Source organism: Suncus etruscus, chromosome 3, assembly GCF_024139225.1.
Source record: "Suncus etruscus isolate mSunEtr1 chromosome 3, mSunEtr1.pri.cur, whole genome shotgun sequence".
NCBI lineage: Eukaryota > Metazoa > Chordata > Mammalia > Eulipotyphla > Soricidae > Suncus > Suncus etruscus.
This window is the reverse complement of record NC_064850.1, coordinates 103734236-103748802: the sequence shown is the minus strand read 5'-3', so window position 1 is coordinate 103748802 and position 14567 is coordinate 103734236. Positions and strand designations below refer to the sequence as shown.

The 14567-nt window shown below is 40.1% G+C and overlaps 1 protein-coding gene across 1 annotated transcript in view; it reads right to left on the bottom strand.

Annotated features, from left to right (window-relative positions):
- C3H4orf45 (chromosome 3 C4orf45 homolog) overlaps positions 1 to 14567 on the bottom strand; it is a 152183-nt gene that overhangs the window by 78659 nt on the left and 58957 nt on the right. Inside the window, exon 2 of the mRNA XM_049770858.1 lies at positions 13294 to 13526. Coding sequence (XP_049626815.1) covers positions 13294 to 13526 — 233 coding nt within the window. The remainder of the gene's footprint in view (positions 1 to 13293; positions 13527 to 14567) is intronic.

Below are 14567 nucleotides of genomic sequence, written 5' to 3'. Positions count from 1 at the left end.
TTACCATAGCAAGACTCTGGAAACAACCAATATGTCCTTCAACAGATGAATGGCTAAAGAAACTGTGGTACATATACACAGTGGAATATTATGCAGCCATCAGGAGAGATGAAGTCATAAAATTTTCCTATACATGGATGTACATGGAATCTATTATGCTGAGTGAAATAAGTCAGAGAGAGAGAAAGATCAGAATGGTCTCACTCATCTATGGGTTTTAAGAAAAATAAAAGATATTTCTCAACAATTTTCAGAGACAAAAGAGAGGAGGGCTGGACGTTACAGCCCACATCAAGGACCTCACCACAAAGAGTGATGAGTTTAGTTAGAGAAATAACTACATTGAGAACTACCCTAACAATGAGAATGTATGAGGGAAATAGAAAGCCTGTCTAGAGTACAGGTGGGGGCGGGAAGGGGAGAAGGGATATTTGGGACATTGGTGGTGAGAATGTTGCATCGTTGGTGGTGAGAATGCGTGTCATCTTACATGACTGAAACCCAACCACAATCATGTTTGTAACCAAGGTGTTTAAATAAACAATAGTATTAAAAAAAGTCAGACATCTAAAACCAAAGAGTCAGGGCCTAAGAGAGAATGGAGTAAGGAAGGTGGTTGGTTTCTTGACAACTCAATCCCTGGGACCATATACAGTTCCCAAAGCCCCACCAGGAGTCCTCTCTGAGCATACTCACATGGTTCCATCTTGAGCACATTGGTGTGTGGCTGCAAGCAACAAACACCAAACAAATGGCTGCCACAATGATGCCCCTGTGCTCCTGCTTTTGCTGTTCCTCCTCTCTGTCCTTGCTGTGGTTGACTGGTAGTGACACACACACACACTTGGTAGTTGTGTTCTCAGGGGCCACAAACATCTACTTGCTCACCAGAGTGGAGAGTGGCCAGGTTCCAGGCTGCACTGTAAAGCCTCACCATCTTTTTTTTCAGTTGTGGGACTCACCAGAACTCATGCCCTCTAGTTGGGCACTCCTGCGGTAATACAGAGGGAAATGCCCTCTAGTTGGACACTCCTGCGGTAATACAGAGGGAAATTGCCTGCAGCCCCAGGAGCTTCAAAAGCACAGCTAACAGACCCCAAGAATAGAGCCTCCAGGATCGCACTCAATTTAGGGAGCAATACAAGTGTTCTCCTGTTCTCTCCATAGAGCTTAGCAGAGACTAAATCCCTTAGAAAAGAATGCACAGGGTTGAAATGATAGTAGAAGGATAAGGTGCTTGCCTTGCATATGATCAAGCTGAGTTCAATCCCCAGTACTACATATGAATGACTCTGAGCACACCGCCAGGAGTGTGCCCTGAAAGCTGTTAATGTGGTCCCCCATCCAGAAAGGAATGCCAGGCCTTAAATGTGAAATAATACAAGAGCAGTGATCTTGATTGATTTACATGCATATTGTATTTCACATAAATGTCTATAGGAAATAGTTAAATATCCAAAAACCCAGAAGAGAAAGCTGAAACTGTGAAATTTTTACTGCCATCTATAACGAGGGATACTTTTTCAGGTGTCACCAGCCTGCAAGTTATCATCTTTTAACTAGAATTTGGATGATCCATGGACCCCCTCCTAGTGCCCCAACTGAGAGAGACCATTCACAGCTTCTCCAGGCACGTTCCTAAGAGGTGCCTGTGCTTGCTTTACTGCTTGTCTTAAATAAGTAAGGAAGGAAGAATTATTATGCAGGCTATAAAAATCCAGGAGATAATGATTTGCACTATAAAATCCGGCTGAGTAACTGTAGTGAGAGTAAACAAGGGGTCTCTGAAGTTAGACTAGACAAGAGGTACCATCTTGATTTGAACTCTTATGGACCAGAGATGGGGAGGGGTGCTAAAGAGTCCACTAAAGACAAGAAAGCAGAAAAAGAACAGGACATAGAGGGCAACATTTTTTGAGTCACATCAGACTGAGGAATTTATCAACTCACCAGTGAAGAGGGGCATAAATTTATCCCACAGACACTCATGTTCTTATTTGTCATGAGGATATTGTCTTTATATGTGGGTCCCTGTGTATTCATCAGCTTATAGTTTGAGTCATGCTATGTGTTACTGATCAAAAGTAGCTACTGAAAGCATAGATGATAAGAAATCAAAGTCTGAGACTAGACTCAAAAGCTGATATTCCATCCAGTCTCAAATACAGAGAGAAAGCTGTGACTGAGGGCAGTGAGAAAGATTAGAGGTTCTAATAGTAAAGCTTAGGCTTTATTACAGGGCTACATTATATGTGGTTCTTTACAGTCTGTACAGTCACTCTCATTTAATCTTCTATCCACATTACAAACTTTAAAGTCTAGGACTGTAGAGATAGTTTAAAGAATAAGGAAATTGCCTTGCATGCAACAAACCCCAGTTTGATCTTTGAACCTATCTATAGTCTCCTAAACTCCACTAGGCATCACACCTAAGCACAGCGCAAAGAGTAGTGTCCAAGCACAATTGTATGTGGTCCACTCTGACCTCCTCAAAAGAGAGTTCATTCTAAGTCCAAGAAATCCTTTAAAGTATTGTTTAACATGATTTCTGAGGAGCAGGAGAGATAGTACAATGGGCACTTGCCTTGCATGCCAGGCTAACTTGGGTTGAATCCCAAGTACCCCATATAAGGCTGCAAACCTAACATGAGTGATACCTGAGTTCAGAATCAGAAGTAAGCCATGAATATAGAAAGGTGTGGCCCTAAATCTTAGACATATTGGTCCTTAGAACAATTGCTTTCAAAATGGCAAGACCAAGAAAGTGCACAGATGGTCAACATTTGTCAAACAATAGCAGTATTTGAGTGGACCACAAGATAGGAAAGAAAAGTATTATGTGATATTCAGTGCTGCACTTAGTACAATAGCCAGGAGATGAAAATAACCTAAATGCTCACTGGCAGATGAGTGGATAAAAGAAGCTGTGATTATACACAGTCAATGGAATACAATTCAGTTCTAAGAAAAGATCATTCTTGCAAGTTTGACAGACCTGGAGAGTATTAAGTTAAGCTAAATAAACCAAAGGGAGAAGGACACCTAATATCAGACAATCTCATTTATCTAGGGTATATAGAAAAATAAAACAAGGAAACAATATCAAATGGTGGTAAACTCTTGGCGTTAATTACAAAACTCAGATTGCCAACCAGTCATGGAGGTGGGGACAAGGAGATAATGAAGGGAATGAAGAAGTGAATGACAAGAAAATTCAAAGAAGAGAATGACAAAAAGACAATGGTGGGGGACTTGGGTGTTAGTGAGGTACAGTAACTATATGCATCAGTAATTTTTCAACTCTACGTATCTCACACTCAATACCACAGAAGTCAGGAGAACAGTGCTGTGAAACAGAGTAGCAATTCTGACTTAATTGAATTATGAACAAAAGAAACAGAACAAATACTTTCTTGGAAGGCCAACTTGCAATTGGCACATCTTGTAGACTCACAGCTTCCTGTTCCAAAAATCAAGAAATGCCTGAATGTACTTCATCTGAGCAAGACAAATGTGTTGTTGAGTTAAAGATGAAGAAGAGAAAGTGTTACACACTCAAGATGGGCAGACAGATTGAGGTTATGTACGAGGACAGACAGATTGGGTCTATCTACAAAAGCAAAGTGAACCCCCAAAGAGAAGCAAAATGGCAACATAAGTGTTGGACTTGATTCAGATCAGCTGATTTTGAGGCTGTGTTTATCTTGCTGGTAGCTAGTATTGATATTTTATCAAATTTATTATCATTTTATTGTCTATATGGATGAGATTCTGAGTAGTCATTGTACTCATAGTTTCAGATCCTGAGTAGTCATTGTACTTAACAAAAATCAAATTACATTCAATGCTACCACCACAGAACTAAGAGCTAAAACTTGAAAGTCAGCCATGGGCCAGGCATGATGCTTACTTTATTCTTCATATCCTCATATTTAATCCTCACAGCCCGATAATAATACTACTATTAAGCACACAAAGAACTTGACCTGTATCAGTCACTATTCCTAAAATCTGAGAAACAATCATTGTTAATATTTACAACAGCCCAACAAGGTAAATACAAATATGCACAATGAAGAAGTGAATTGCAAAGACAGTAATACATGCTCATGAGCATCCACAGCTACTAGCAACAGAGCTCTTATAGAGTTCAGGGAGTTATGAAGTGTGCACTGGGGGCCAGAGAGATAGGCAAAAGAATGGAGCATGTGCTTGGCATTACTTGTCCTTGAGCATTGCACAGCCTCCTGATTAACTGTATAACCCTGCATATCCTCTTCTGTATAACCTCCCAGAATTGAAATACAGAGAGAAAAAGCCAGAATGAAAAAGAAAGAAGGGGAGAAGAAAGAAGATGGCAAAAAAAAAGAGGATGGAAGGCAAGATGAAGGGAGGGAGGAAGGGATCGAGGAAAAGATGAAGGAAGGAAGGGAGGAAGGAGCAGGCACTGGAAATACTGTGAGTCAGAAATACTATAGCTAGTAGGGCATTTGCTTTACATGCACCTAACCTGAAATTGGTGTTCTTTTTTAATAATTTCTTTATTTAAACACCGTGATTACAAACATAATTGTAGTTGGGTTATATCATAACAAGAACACCCTCCTTCACTGTGCAATCTTCTCATCACCAATGCCCCCATCTCTTCCCTCCTCAACCTCCGAATGTATTTGAGACAGGCTTTCTACATCCCTCACTCACTGACATTGTTATTATATTTCTCAGTGTAGTTATTTCTCTAACTGCACTCACCATTCTTTGTGATGAGCTTCATATCTTGAGCTGGTCCTTCCAGCCCTCAACTCTGGGAATTCTTTCAATGTCTTTAATTTTTCTTAAAATGTATAGATGAGTAAGACTATTCTGTGTGTCTCTCTCCCTCTGACTAATTTTACTACGCATAATAGATTCCATGTGCATCCATGTATAGAAAAATTTCATGACTTCATCTCTCCTGATGGCTGCATAATATTCCATTGTGTATATGTACCACAGTTTCTTTAGCCATTCATCTGTTGAAGGGCATCTTGCTAACCTGAGTGTGAACCCGAGGACACCATATAATCTCCCAAGCACTGACAGGAGTGGTCCCTGACAGATCCAGGAGTAAGCCCTGAGCATTGTTGGTTTGACCCCAAACCCAAAATAATTTGGAGGAGGTATTGGGCCATACCTAGCAGCACAGTAGGGATTACTTCCACTCTACACTCAGAAATTACTCCTAGAAGGTTCTAGAATGCTGGTATTGATCCCAGGTCAGCCAAGTGATCAAAGAATTTTTAATTAAAAAAAAGAAAGGAAAAGAAAAATAGGGGCTGAAGCGATAGCACAGAGAATAGGGCATTTGCCTCGCATGTGGCTGATCCAGGTTTTTGATCCAAGCATCTCATATGATCCCCTGAGTCTTGAAGTACACACAGACTTTTATGTCCCTTGGTCAGCCATAAGAAGGGTCTCCCCATTAGGAGTGTCCCTTATAACGGTCATTTAGGGGAAGTTGCCTGCCAGGTATATAAGCCCCAAGCTCTGTATATAAGCCCCAGGCTCAAAGTTGGTGGTGGTAGTGCTGGCTGCCTCTCCTGGACTGCTCTATTGGATGTTCTGGAAAAGTCTGGACTGCTCTGTTGGATCTTCTGTTCTGGAAAAGTCTCTCTTGCTCTTTGTTTTCTCTGTTCCTCTCCCTGGCTAACCTTTTACCTTGGTTCCAACCTTAGACCTCTCTTGGCTTATAGAGGGTTAGCTGTAAGCCCCTGGATTCCCTTCCTTACCTATCCCCCAATTAAACCTATTTCCAAAATATTTCTTGTTGGGGTCATAACTTGACCCTGACACCTGAGTACTGCCAGGAGTAATTCATGAGTGCTGAGCCAGGAGCACCACCGGGTATTCCCAACTGAACCCCCCCCCCCAAAAAAAAAGAAAAAGAAATCTTATGTGAAAAAGAAGAGCAGAGGATTCTGATGAATGGGTAATTGACTTAAGTTTGAAGGCTTTCTCACCATTTGGTTAAGAATAAGATTTGTTAAAACCGGCTAAGCTTTGCAAAAGCCAGCTCCCTGTGTGTGACACCAGGCGGGGAAAATCTGCGAAAGTACACCGGCCCAGTGGGGCCCAACTGTGAAAGACTGTGAGTGTGACCTGTATATGTCTGTCTACTGTCCTCTTGCGTGAAATTCTTGCGAGTGGGGCAAAAAGAGGCTCCAGAAACCTCGCTCGCCCAGACGCCATTTTCAGGGAGGGACTACAGAGCATGAAAACCGGCTAAGCTTTGCAAAAGCCAGCTCCCTGTGTGTGACACCAGGCGGGGAAAATCCGCGAAAGTACACCGGCCCAGTGGGGCCCAACTGTGAAAGACTATGAGTGTGACCTGTCTATGTCTGTCTACTGTCCTCTTGCGTGAAACTCTTGTGAGTGGGGCAAAAAGAGGCTCCAGCGGAACTATATCACAGAAGCAAACATTTCTCTCCGGACTGTCTTCTCTGTTGCATGCTCGGGCCTAAGATTTGACCCAGTGTGAGGCTTCATCCACAGAGGACTCCCCTCCCTTAGAGGCAAGTCAGCCCATCCAGAAAGGGAGGAGCCAGAGGAGTGTGCTGCCTGCATCATATAGACAATGAATACCACCACAACACGTAGAAAAAACCCACAATACAAGTGTGACAATGGGGAAACAACGCAGGCCAGCATCAGACATAGAGAATGAAGATGACAATTCTGAGGACCAGATAATGACCAACCAACTAATTAACCTCTCAGATAAGGACTTTAGACTAGCAATATGGAAGATGCTCAACGGACTCCAAGAAACCATGGATCGAGTTGAACAGAACACTAATAAGAACCAAGAAAATATGAAGACAGAAATCACAAAACTCCAAACTGAAATAACATGTCAACTAACAGGACTGAAAAAGTCAGTAAACGAAGTGAATGACAAAATGGATAAGCTCTGGGACAGGGTATCAGAAGCTGAGAATAGACTTGGTGCTGTGGAAGATGAGATACATAACAATTCCATACAGCAGGAGAGATTGGACAAAAAACTTAAAGCAAATGAGCAGACAATGGAAAAATTAGTCAAAGAATGGGAACAGATGAAAATAGAAGTCTATGATAAGATCAACAGAAACAACTTAAGAATCATTGGAGTCCCAGAGACCCAGGAAGAAAATTTCCAGGAAGAATCAACGGTCAAGAACATCATTAAAGAGAAACTTCCAGAGCTAAAGAATATATGTGATCAAATCCTGCATGCCCGAAGAGTACCAACCAAAAGAGACCCCAGAAAAAACACCCCAAGACACATCCTAGTCACAATGACAAATCCCACAGATAGGGACAGAATTCTGAAAACAGCAAGATCAAAAGGGGAAATCACGTTCAAGCAAGCTTCCCTGAGATTTACAGCAGACCTCTCACCAGAAACACTCAATGCCAGAAAGCAGTGGTGGGATATTGTGACAAGACTGAATGAAATGAATGCTTCACCCAGAATACTATACCCAGAAAAACTCACTTTCCGGTTTGACAGAAGAATACATGGCTTCACAGACAAAAAAACAGCTCAGAAACTTCACAGACACAAAACCAGTCTTAAGAGAAAAACTGAAAGACCTAATCTAAGACAAGACTACCCAAAAGACACACCAAATTTTGAAATAAAGATGGCGTTAAATCCCAGGACAATTCTTTCTCTCAATGTCAATGGACTAAATGCACCAGTTAAGAGACACAGAGTGGCTAAATGGATCAAAAAACTCAATCCAACCTTCTGCTGCCTACAAGAAACGCACCTGAATAGTCAGAACAAACATAGACTCAAAATAAAAGGCTGGAGAAAAATTATCCAAGCAAACAACACCCATAAAAAAGCTGGAGTGGCCATACTAATATCAGATAATGCAAACTTTATACTCAGGAAGGTTGTAAGGGACAAAGATGGACATTTTATATTAATCAAGGGGTACATAGAGCAGGAAGAATTCACTCTCCTAAACATATATGCACCGAATGAGGGGCCAGCAAAATATTTAATACAACTGTTGACAAATCTGAAAAATAATATCAACAACAACACAATAATTGTGGGGGACCTTAACACGGCTTTGTCAACACTGAATAGGTCAACCAGACTGAAACCCAACAAGAATAAACAAGACCTGAGGAGAGAAATGGAAGAAAGAGGCCTAGCGGATATATATAGGACACTCCATCCCCAGAAACCTGGATACACATTCTTCTCCAATGTACATGGGACATTCTCCAGGATAGACTACATGCTGGCACATAAAACATACCTCCATAATATCAAGAGGATAGAAATTTTGCAGACTACCTTCGCTGACCACAAGGGTCTGAAATTATTTGTGAACTCCAAAGGGACTCAGAAGAAACACTTTAACACCTGGAAGTTAAACAGCCTCATGCTCAATAACCAGTGGGTCCGAGATGAAATCAAGGAGGAAATCAAAAGGTTCCTGGAAACAAATGACAATAAAGACACAAACTATCAGACCTTATGGGACACAGCAAAAGCAGTACTGAGAGGAAAATTTATAGCTTTGCAAGCACACATCAGGAAGGAAGAAGGAGCTTACCTGAGTAGCTTAATGACACAGCTAATAGAACTAGAAAATGCTCAACAAAAGGACCCAAGAATAGGAAGACAGAAGGAAATAACAAAGCTGAGAGCAGAAATCAATGAAGTGGAAACTCAAAAAACAATCCGAAAGATCAATGAAAGCAGAAGTTGGTTCTTTGAAAAAATAAACAAGATTGATAGACCACTGGCAAACCTAACAAAGAAAGAGAGAGAGAGAGAAACTTGATAACTCGTATCAGGAATGAAAAAGGAGAGATCACTACTGATATGACAGAGATTCAAAGGGTAATCAGAAACTACTTTGAAAAACTCTACGCCACTAAAAATGAGAACCTGGAAGAAATGGATAAATTCTTGGACTCTTATAATCTTCCACGGTTGAAGGAAGAGGATGTAGCATATCTAAACACCCCCCATCACCATTGATGAAATTAAAACAGTAATCAAATGTCTGCCGAAAAACAAAAGCCCAGGTCCAGATGGATTCACTAATGAATTCTATCAAACTTTCCAAGAGGAACTACTGCCAATCTTGGCAAGACTCTTTCATGAAATTGAACAAACAGAAACACTTCCAAATAGCTTTTATGAAGCCAACATCACCTTGATACCTAAACCAGACAGAGATGCTACCAAAAAAGAAAATTACAGACCAATATCACTGATGAATGCAGATGCAAAGATCCTCAACAAAATCCTGGCAAATAGGATTCAATGCCTCGTTAAAAAGATCATCCACTACGATCAAGTAGGTTTCATCCCAGGAATGCAAGGCTGGTTTAACATCCGTAAATCTATCAACATAATACACAACATCAATAACAAGAAAAATAAAAACCACATGATCATATCAATAGATGCAGAGAAAGCATTTGATAAGGTCCAACACCCATTCTTGATCAAAACTCTCAGCAAGATGGGAATGGAGGGAACCTTTCTCAATATAGTGAAGGCCATCTACCACAAGCCAGTGGCAAATATTATCCTCAATGGAGAAAAACTGAAAGCCTTCCCTCTAAATTCTGGCACAAGACAAGGCTGTCCTCTCTCACCACTCCTATTCAACATAGCACTGGAAGTACTTGCTATAGCAATTAGGCAAGAAAAGGATATCAAGGGAATCCAGATAGGAAAGGAAGAAGTCAAGCTCTCACTGTTTGCAGATGACATGATACTCTACTTAGAAAACCCTAAAGACTCTATCAAAAAGCTTCTAGAAACAATAGACTCATATAGCAAGGTGGCAGGCTACAAAATTAACACACAAAAATCAATGGCCTTTCTATACACCAATAGTAATAAGGATGAAATGGACATTAAGAAAACAACCCCATTCACAATAGTGCCACACAAACTCAAATACCTTGGAATCAACTTGACTAAATATGTGAAGGACCTATACAAAGAAAACTATAAAACTCTGCTCCAAGAAATAAGAGAGGACACACGGAAATGGAAACGCATACCCTGCTCATGGATTGGCAGGATTAACATCATCAAAATGGCAATACTCCCCAAGGCATTATACAGATTTAATGCCATCCCTCTAAAGATACCCATGACATTCTTCAAAGAAGTGGATCAGACACTTTTGAAATTCATTTGGAACAATAAACACCCTCGAATAGCTAAAGCAATCATTGGGAAAAAGAATATGGGAGGAATTACTTTCCCCAACTTTAAACTGTACTACAAAGCAACAGTTATCAAAACAGCATGGTATTGGAATAAGGATAGGTCCTCAGATCAGTGGAATAGGCTTGAATACTCAGAAAATGTTCCCCAGGCATACAACCACCTAATTTTTGATAAAGGAGCAGGAAATCCTAAATGGAGCAGGGAAAGCCTCTTCAACAAGTGGTGTTGGCACAATTGGATAGCCACTTGCAAAAAATTGAACTTAGACCCCCAGCTAACATCATGTACGAAGGTAAAATCCAAATGGATTAAAGACCTCGATATCAGCCCCAAAACCATAAGATATATAGAACAGCACATAGGCAAAACACTCCAGGACATTACAGGCATCTTCCAGGAGGAAACTGCACTCTCCAAGCAAGTGAATGCAGAGATTAACAGATGGGAATATATTAAGCTGAGAAGCTTCTGCACCTCAAAGGAAATAGTGCCCAGGATACAAGAGCCACCCACTGAGTGGGAGAAACTATTCACCCAATACCCATCAGATAAGGGGCTAATCTCCAAAATATACAAGGCACTGACAGAACTTTACAAGAAAAAAACATCTAACCCCATCAAAAAACGGGGAGAAGAAATGAACAGACACTTTGACAAAGAAGAAATACGCATGGCCAAAAGACACATGAAAAAATGTTCCACATCACTAATCATCAGGGAGATGCAAATCAAAACAACGATGAGATACCACCTCACACCCCAGAGAATGGCACATATCACAAAGAATGAGAATAAACAGTGTTGGCGGGGATGTGGAGAGAAAGGAACTCTTATCCACTGCTGGTGGGAATGCCGTCTAGTTCAACCTTTATGGAAAGCGATATGGAGATTCCTCCAAAAACTGGAAATCGAGCTCCCATACGATCCAGCTATACCACTCCTAGGAATATACCCTAGGAACACAAAAATACAATACAAAAACCCCTTCCTTACACCTATATTCATTGCAGCTCTATTTACCATAGCAAGACTCTGGAAACAACCAAGATGCCCTTCAACAGACAAATGGCTAAAGAAACTGTGGTACATATACACAATGGAATATTATGCAGCTGTCAGGAGAGATGAAGTCATGAAATTTTCCTATACATGGATGTACACGGAATCTATTATGCTGAGTGAAATAAGTCAGAGACAGAGAGAAAAACGCAGAATGGTCTCACTCATCTATGGGTTTTAAGAAAATTGAAAGACACCCTTGTAATAATAATTTTCAGACACAAAAGAGAAAAGAGCTGGAAGTTCCAGCTCACCTCAGGAAGCTCACCACAAAAAGTGATGAGTTTAGTTAGGGAAATAACTACATTTTGAACTGTCCTAATAATGAGAATGTATGAGGAAAATGGAGAGCCTGTCTAGAGTACAGGCGGGGGTCGGGTGGGGCGAAGGGAGACTTGGGACATTGGTGATGGGAATGTTGCACTGGTGATGGGTGGTGTTCTTTACATGACTGAAACCCAAACACAATCATGTATGTAATTAAGGTGTTTAAATAAATTAAAAAAAAAAGAAAAAGAAGAGCAGAAATACAAGAGGTAAAGTACCTATCTTAGAGTCAACTCTAACTTAGAATTGGGATTTGAAGCCTGGTGGATCTATCTTCAAACATTAAGCTACCTGTTTATACATAAAGGAATACTATACAAATCTTTCATCTCACTGCAGTATAGATGGAACTAGGTAGTATCTGTCATGTTAAATGAAGTAAGTCAGAGAAGAAAAAATATTGGATGATCTCATTCATCTGTGAGTATAAAGAGAAGCAAACCAAAGAGATAAACAGTATTGAATAAGGACAAGCTCTTGGTCCAAGATTATTAAACTGAGTTTACCAACTGGGCGAGATGGTTGAGGAATGAAGACATTGTGACGTAAGGGTGACATAAGGCCAACAGAGGAAGTGGACACTTTGATGGTGGTGAAGGTTTAGTATATCAGGTACCATAAATGTTAGCACTGTTGCAAATGCATTACCTTAAGTATAACTGAATTTAAAACAAAGGCACATCTAAGTTGCCAGTCACTTTTCCTAGGTTTGGATCAGAAAAAAGTAGTTGGTATTTTTGTTTTTGTTTTTAACTTTGCTAAATAAACCTGAACAATACTGCTTTAGGGGGTCGGAGAGATAGCACAGCAGTGTGGCGTTTGCCTTGCAAGCAGCCAATCCAGGACGAATAGTGGTTCAAACCCTGTGCCTGCAAGGAGAGATTTCTGAGTGCAGATCCAAAAGTAACCCCTGAGCACCACCAGGTATGACTCACCCCCCAAAAAATACTGCTTTAGGATTTAACAAAATTGGACTGTTGCATAAATAATATGTTGAATTTTTATATAATGAAAATTAGTCTAAATTTTGAGATTTATTTCTACTATTTGCAGTGTTTTTTCTTATACTGAACACTATACGGGCCCATTCATGCCTGCAGTCACATCCCTGAGAAGAGTTAAAACCAAGCTTTTAAGAAGCCTCTGACTATAATAACTTGGATGACTTTATTCAATGGTAACGTCACAAAAGTGGATTTTAATGCTCTGAGAGTCATTTGCTAATGCGGTGGATTATGTCTTGCACACGTTGGTTCTTCTACATCTTGTGCTCATCAGGAGAGCTAACCTGATATATAAGATGGGGACCTTGGAACACAGATAATTTTGGATTATCATTTTGGGTCTCATTTCCACCACATCACTCCTCTCAGATTAAAGGGACTAAAAGGGAGTGAAGTAGCATTAGTGTACAACAATGTAGCAAATATGTTTATTCACACATTTATCTTTCTGTAAAATGGAAATCCTACTATCTCTCAATGACACAAACAGAACACAGTGTTCTGCGGATGAAATTCGGAGTTTCAAGGCAGACATCCATCTACTATGAAGAGCATAGAGGGAAGCACTTAGACCAATTTGGCTACAGAATACAGAGACAGAAATTAAATGGAACATACTCAGAAACATTAAAGGTGCCAGGAAATTATTTTCAAGTTCAATACCTTGATGTGAAAACCATTTTGCAGCCTTGTTTTGTTGATAAAATTGTACTTTGGTATTCCCCAGCCAATTTCACCAACATATTCATGCTTATATTTGGCTGGCAAGCTTTGTTTGGAGGACGGTCTCCATAAATATTTGACATCTCTAGTTTTCTCCAATGCTGGACGCTTTTCTCCTATGTAGGAAGTGTATTGGCAGACTTTAGGTAGATGATCTGTTATGTAATTTGGTCCTTAAGAGAAAGAAAAAAATACTTAGAATTAAAAACTACATAATTTAATGCCTTTATTATTTTAAATGATAGAGATGAAAATCACTAGTGTTTCAGTTTATATTGCATTAACTATGCCCAATGTAGTATTTCAAGACTTTAGATATGTTAATTCAACTAATTCTTACAATAACCAAATGGGATAGGAAACATAATTTCTCCCTCTTAAAAGATGGCAAAAGAAACTAGCATTCACTGCTGGTGGGAATGTCACCTGTTCCAGCTTTGACAGCAAATAATATGAAGATTTCTTCAGAAAAAGTAGGAATGAAGCTCCCATTTGACTCAGCTATTCCATCTCTAGGTATCTCTTTCCCAAACACAAAAATATTAATGCAAGGAGATAATGCATAACTATGTTCATTATAGTTCTTAGTCCAATAATGGGGATATGGAAGCAACCCAAATATCTAACAACAGATGGTCAGATAAAGTTGTGGTACATTTACACAATGGGATAGTAGCCATTAGGAAAAACAAAATCTTGCAGTAGCAGCAACTTGGATGGAATTGGAGGGTATCACTGGAGTGAAATAAGCCAGAGGCAAAAGGACAAATACAGGGTGACATCACTCACCTATGGTACACAGAGATAATCAAGGATATGGGCAATATCAATAACAAATCTCAGAGACAGGAATACAGACCTAGAGTGATAGGTTAGAGGCATGCAGGAAGGGAAACAAATAGATTTTGAAGAAATAACACAGGAACATAAGAGAAAGGTTTACAAGTGCTGATAAGGGAGGTGATCATCTGTTCTAAAACCCTGTCAATTAACAAATTGTGAAGGCAGGGATGGAAAACAAAAACAATTGGAGCAGAGAGGACAAAGGGATGAGAAAAGAGTCTTGGGCACTTCAGTGGCAGGGGTGTGCATTAATTTCAGGCACCAATACCTCAATATTGTAATTCCAAACTATAAAAATATTAAATCAGGGACCAGAGAGATAGTACAGTGGTAGGGCATTTGCCTTGCATGTGGCCAATGCAAGATGGACC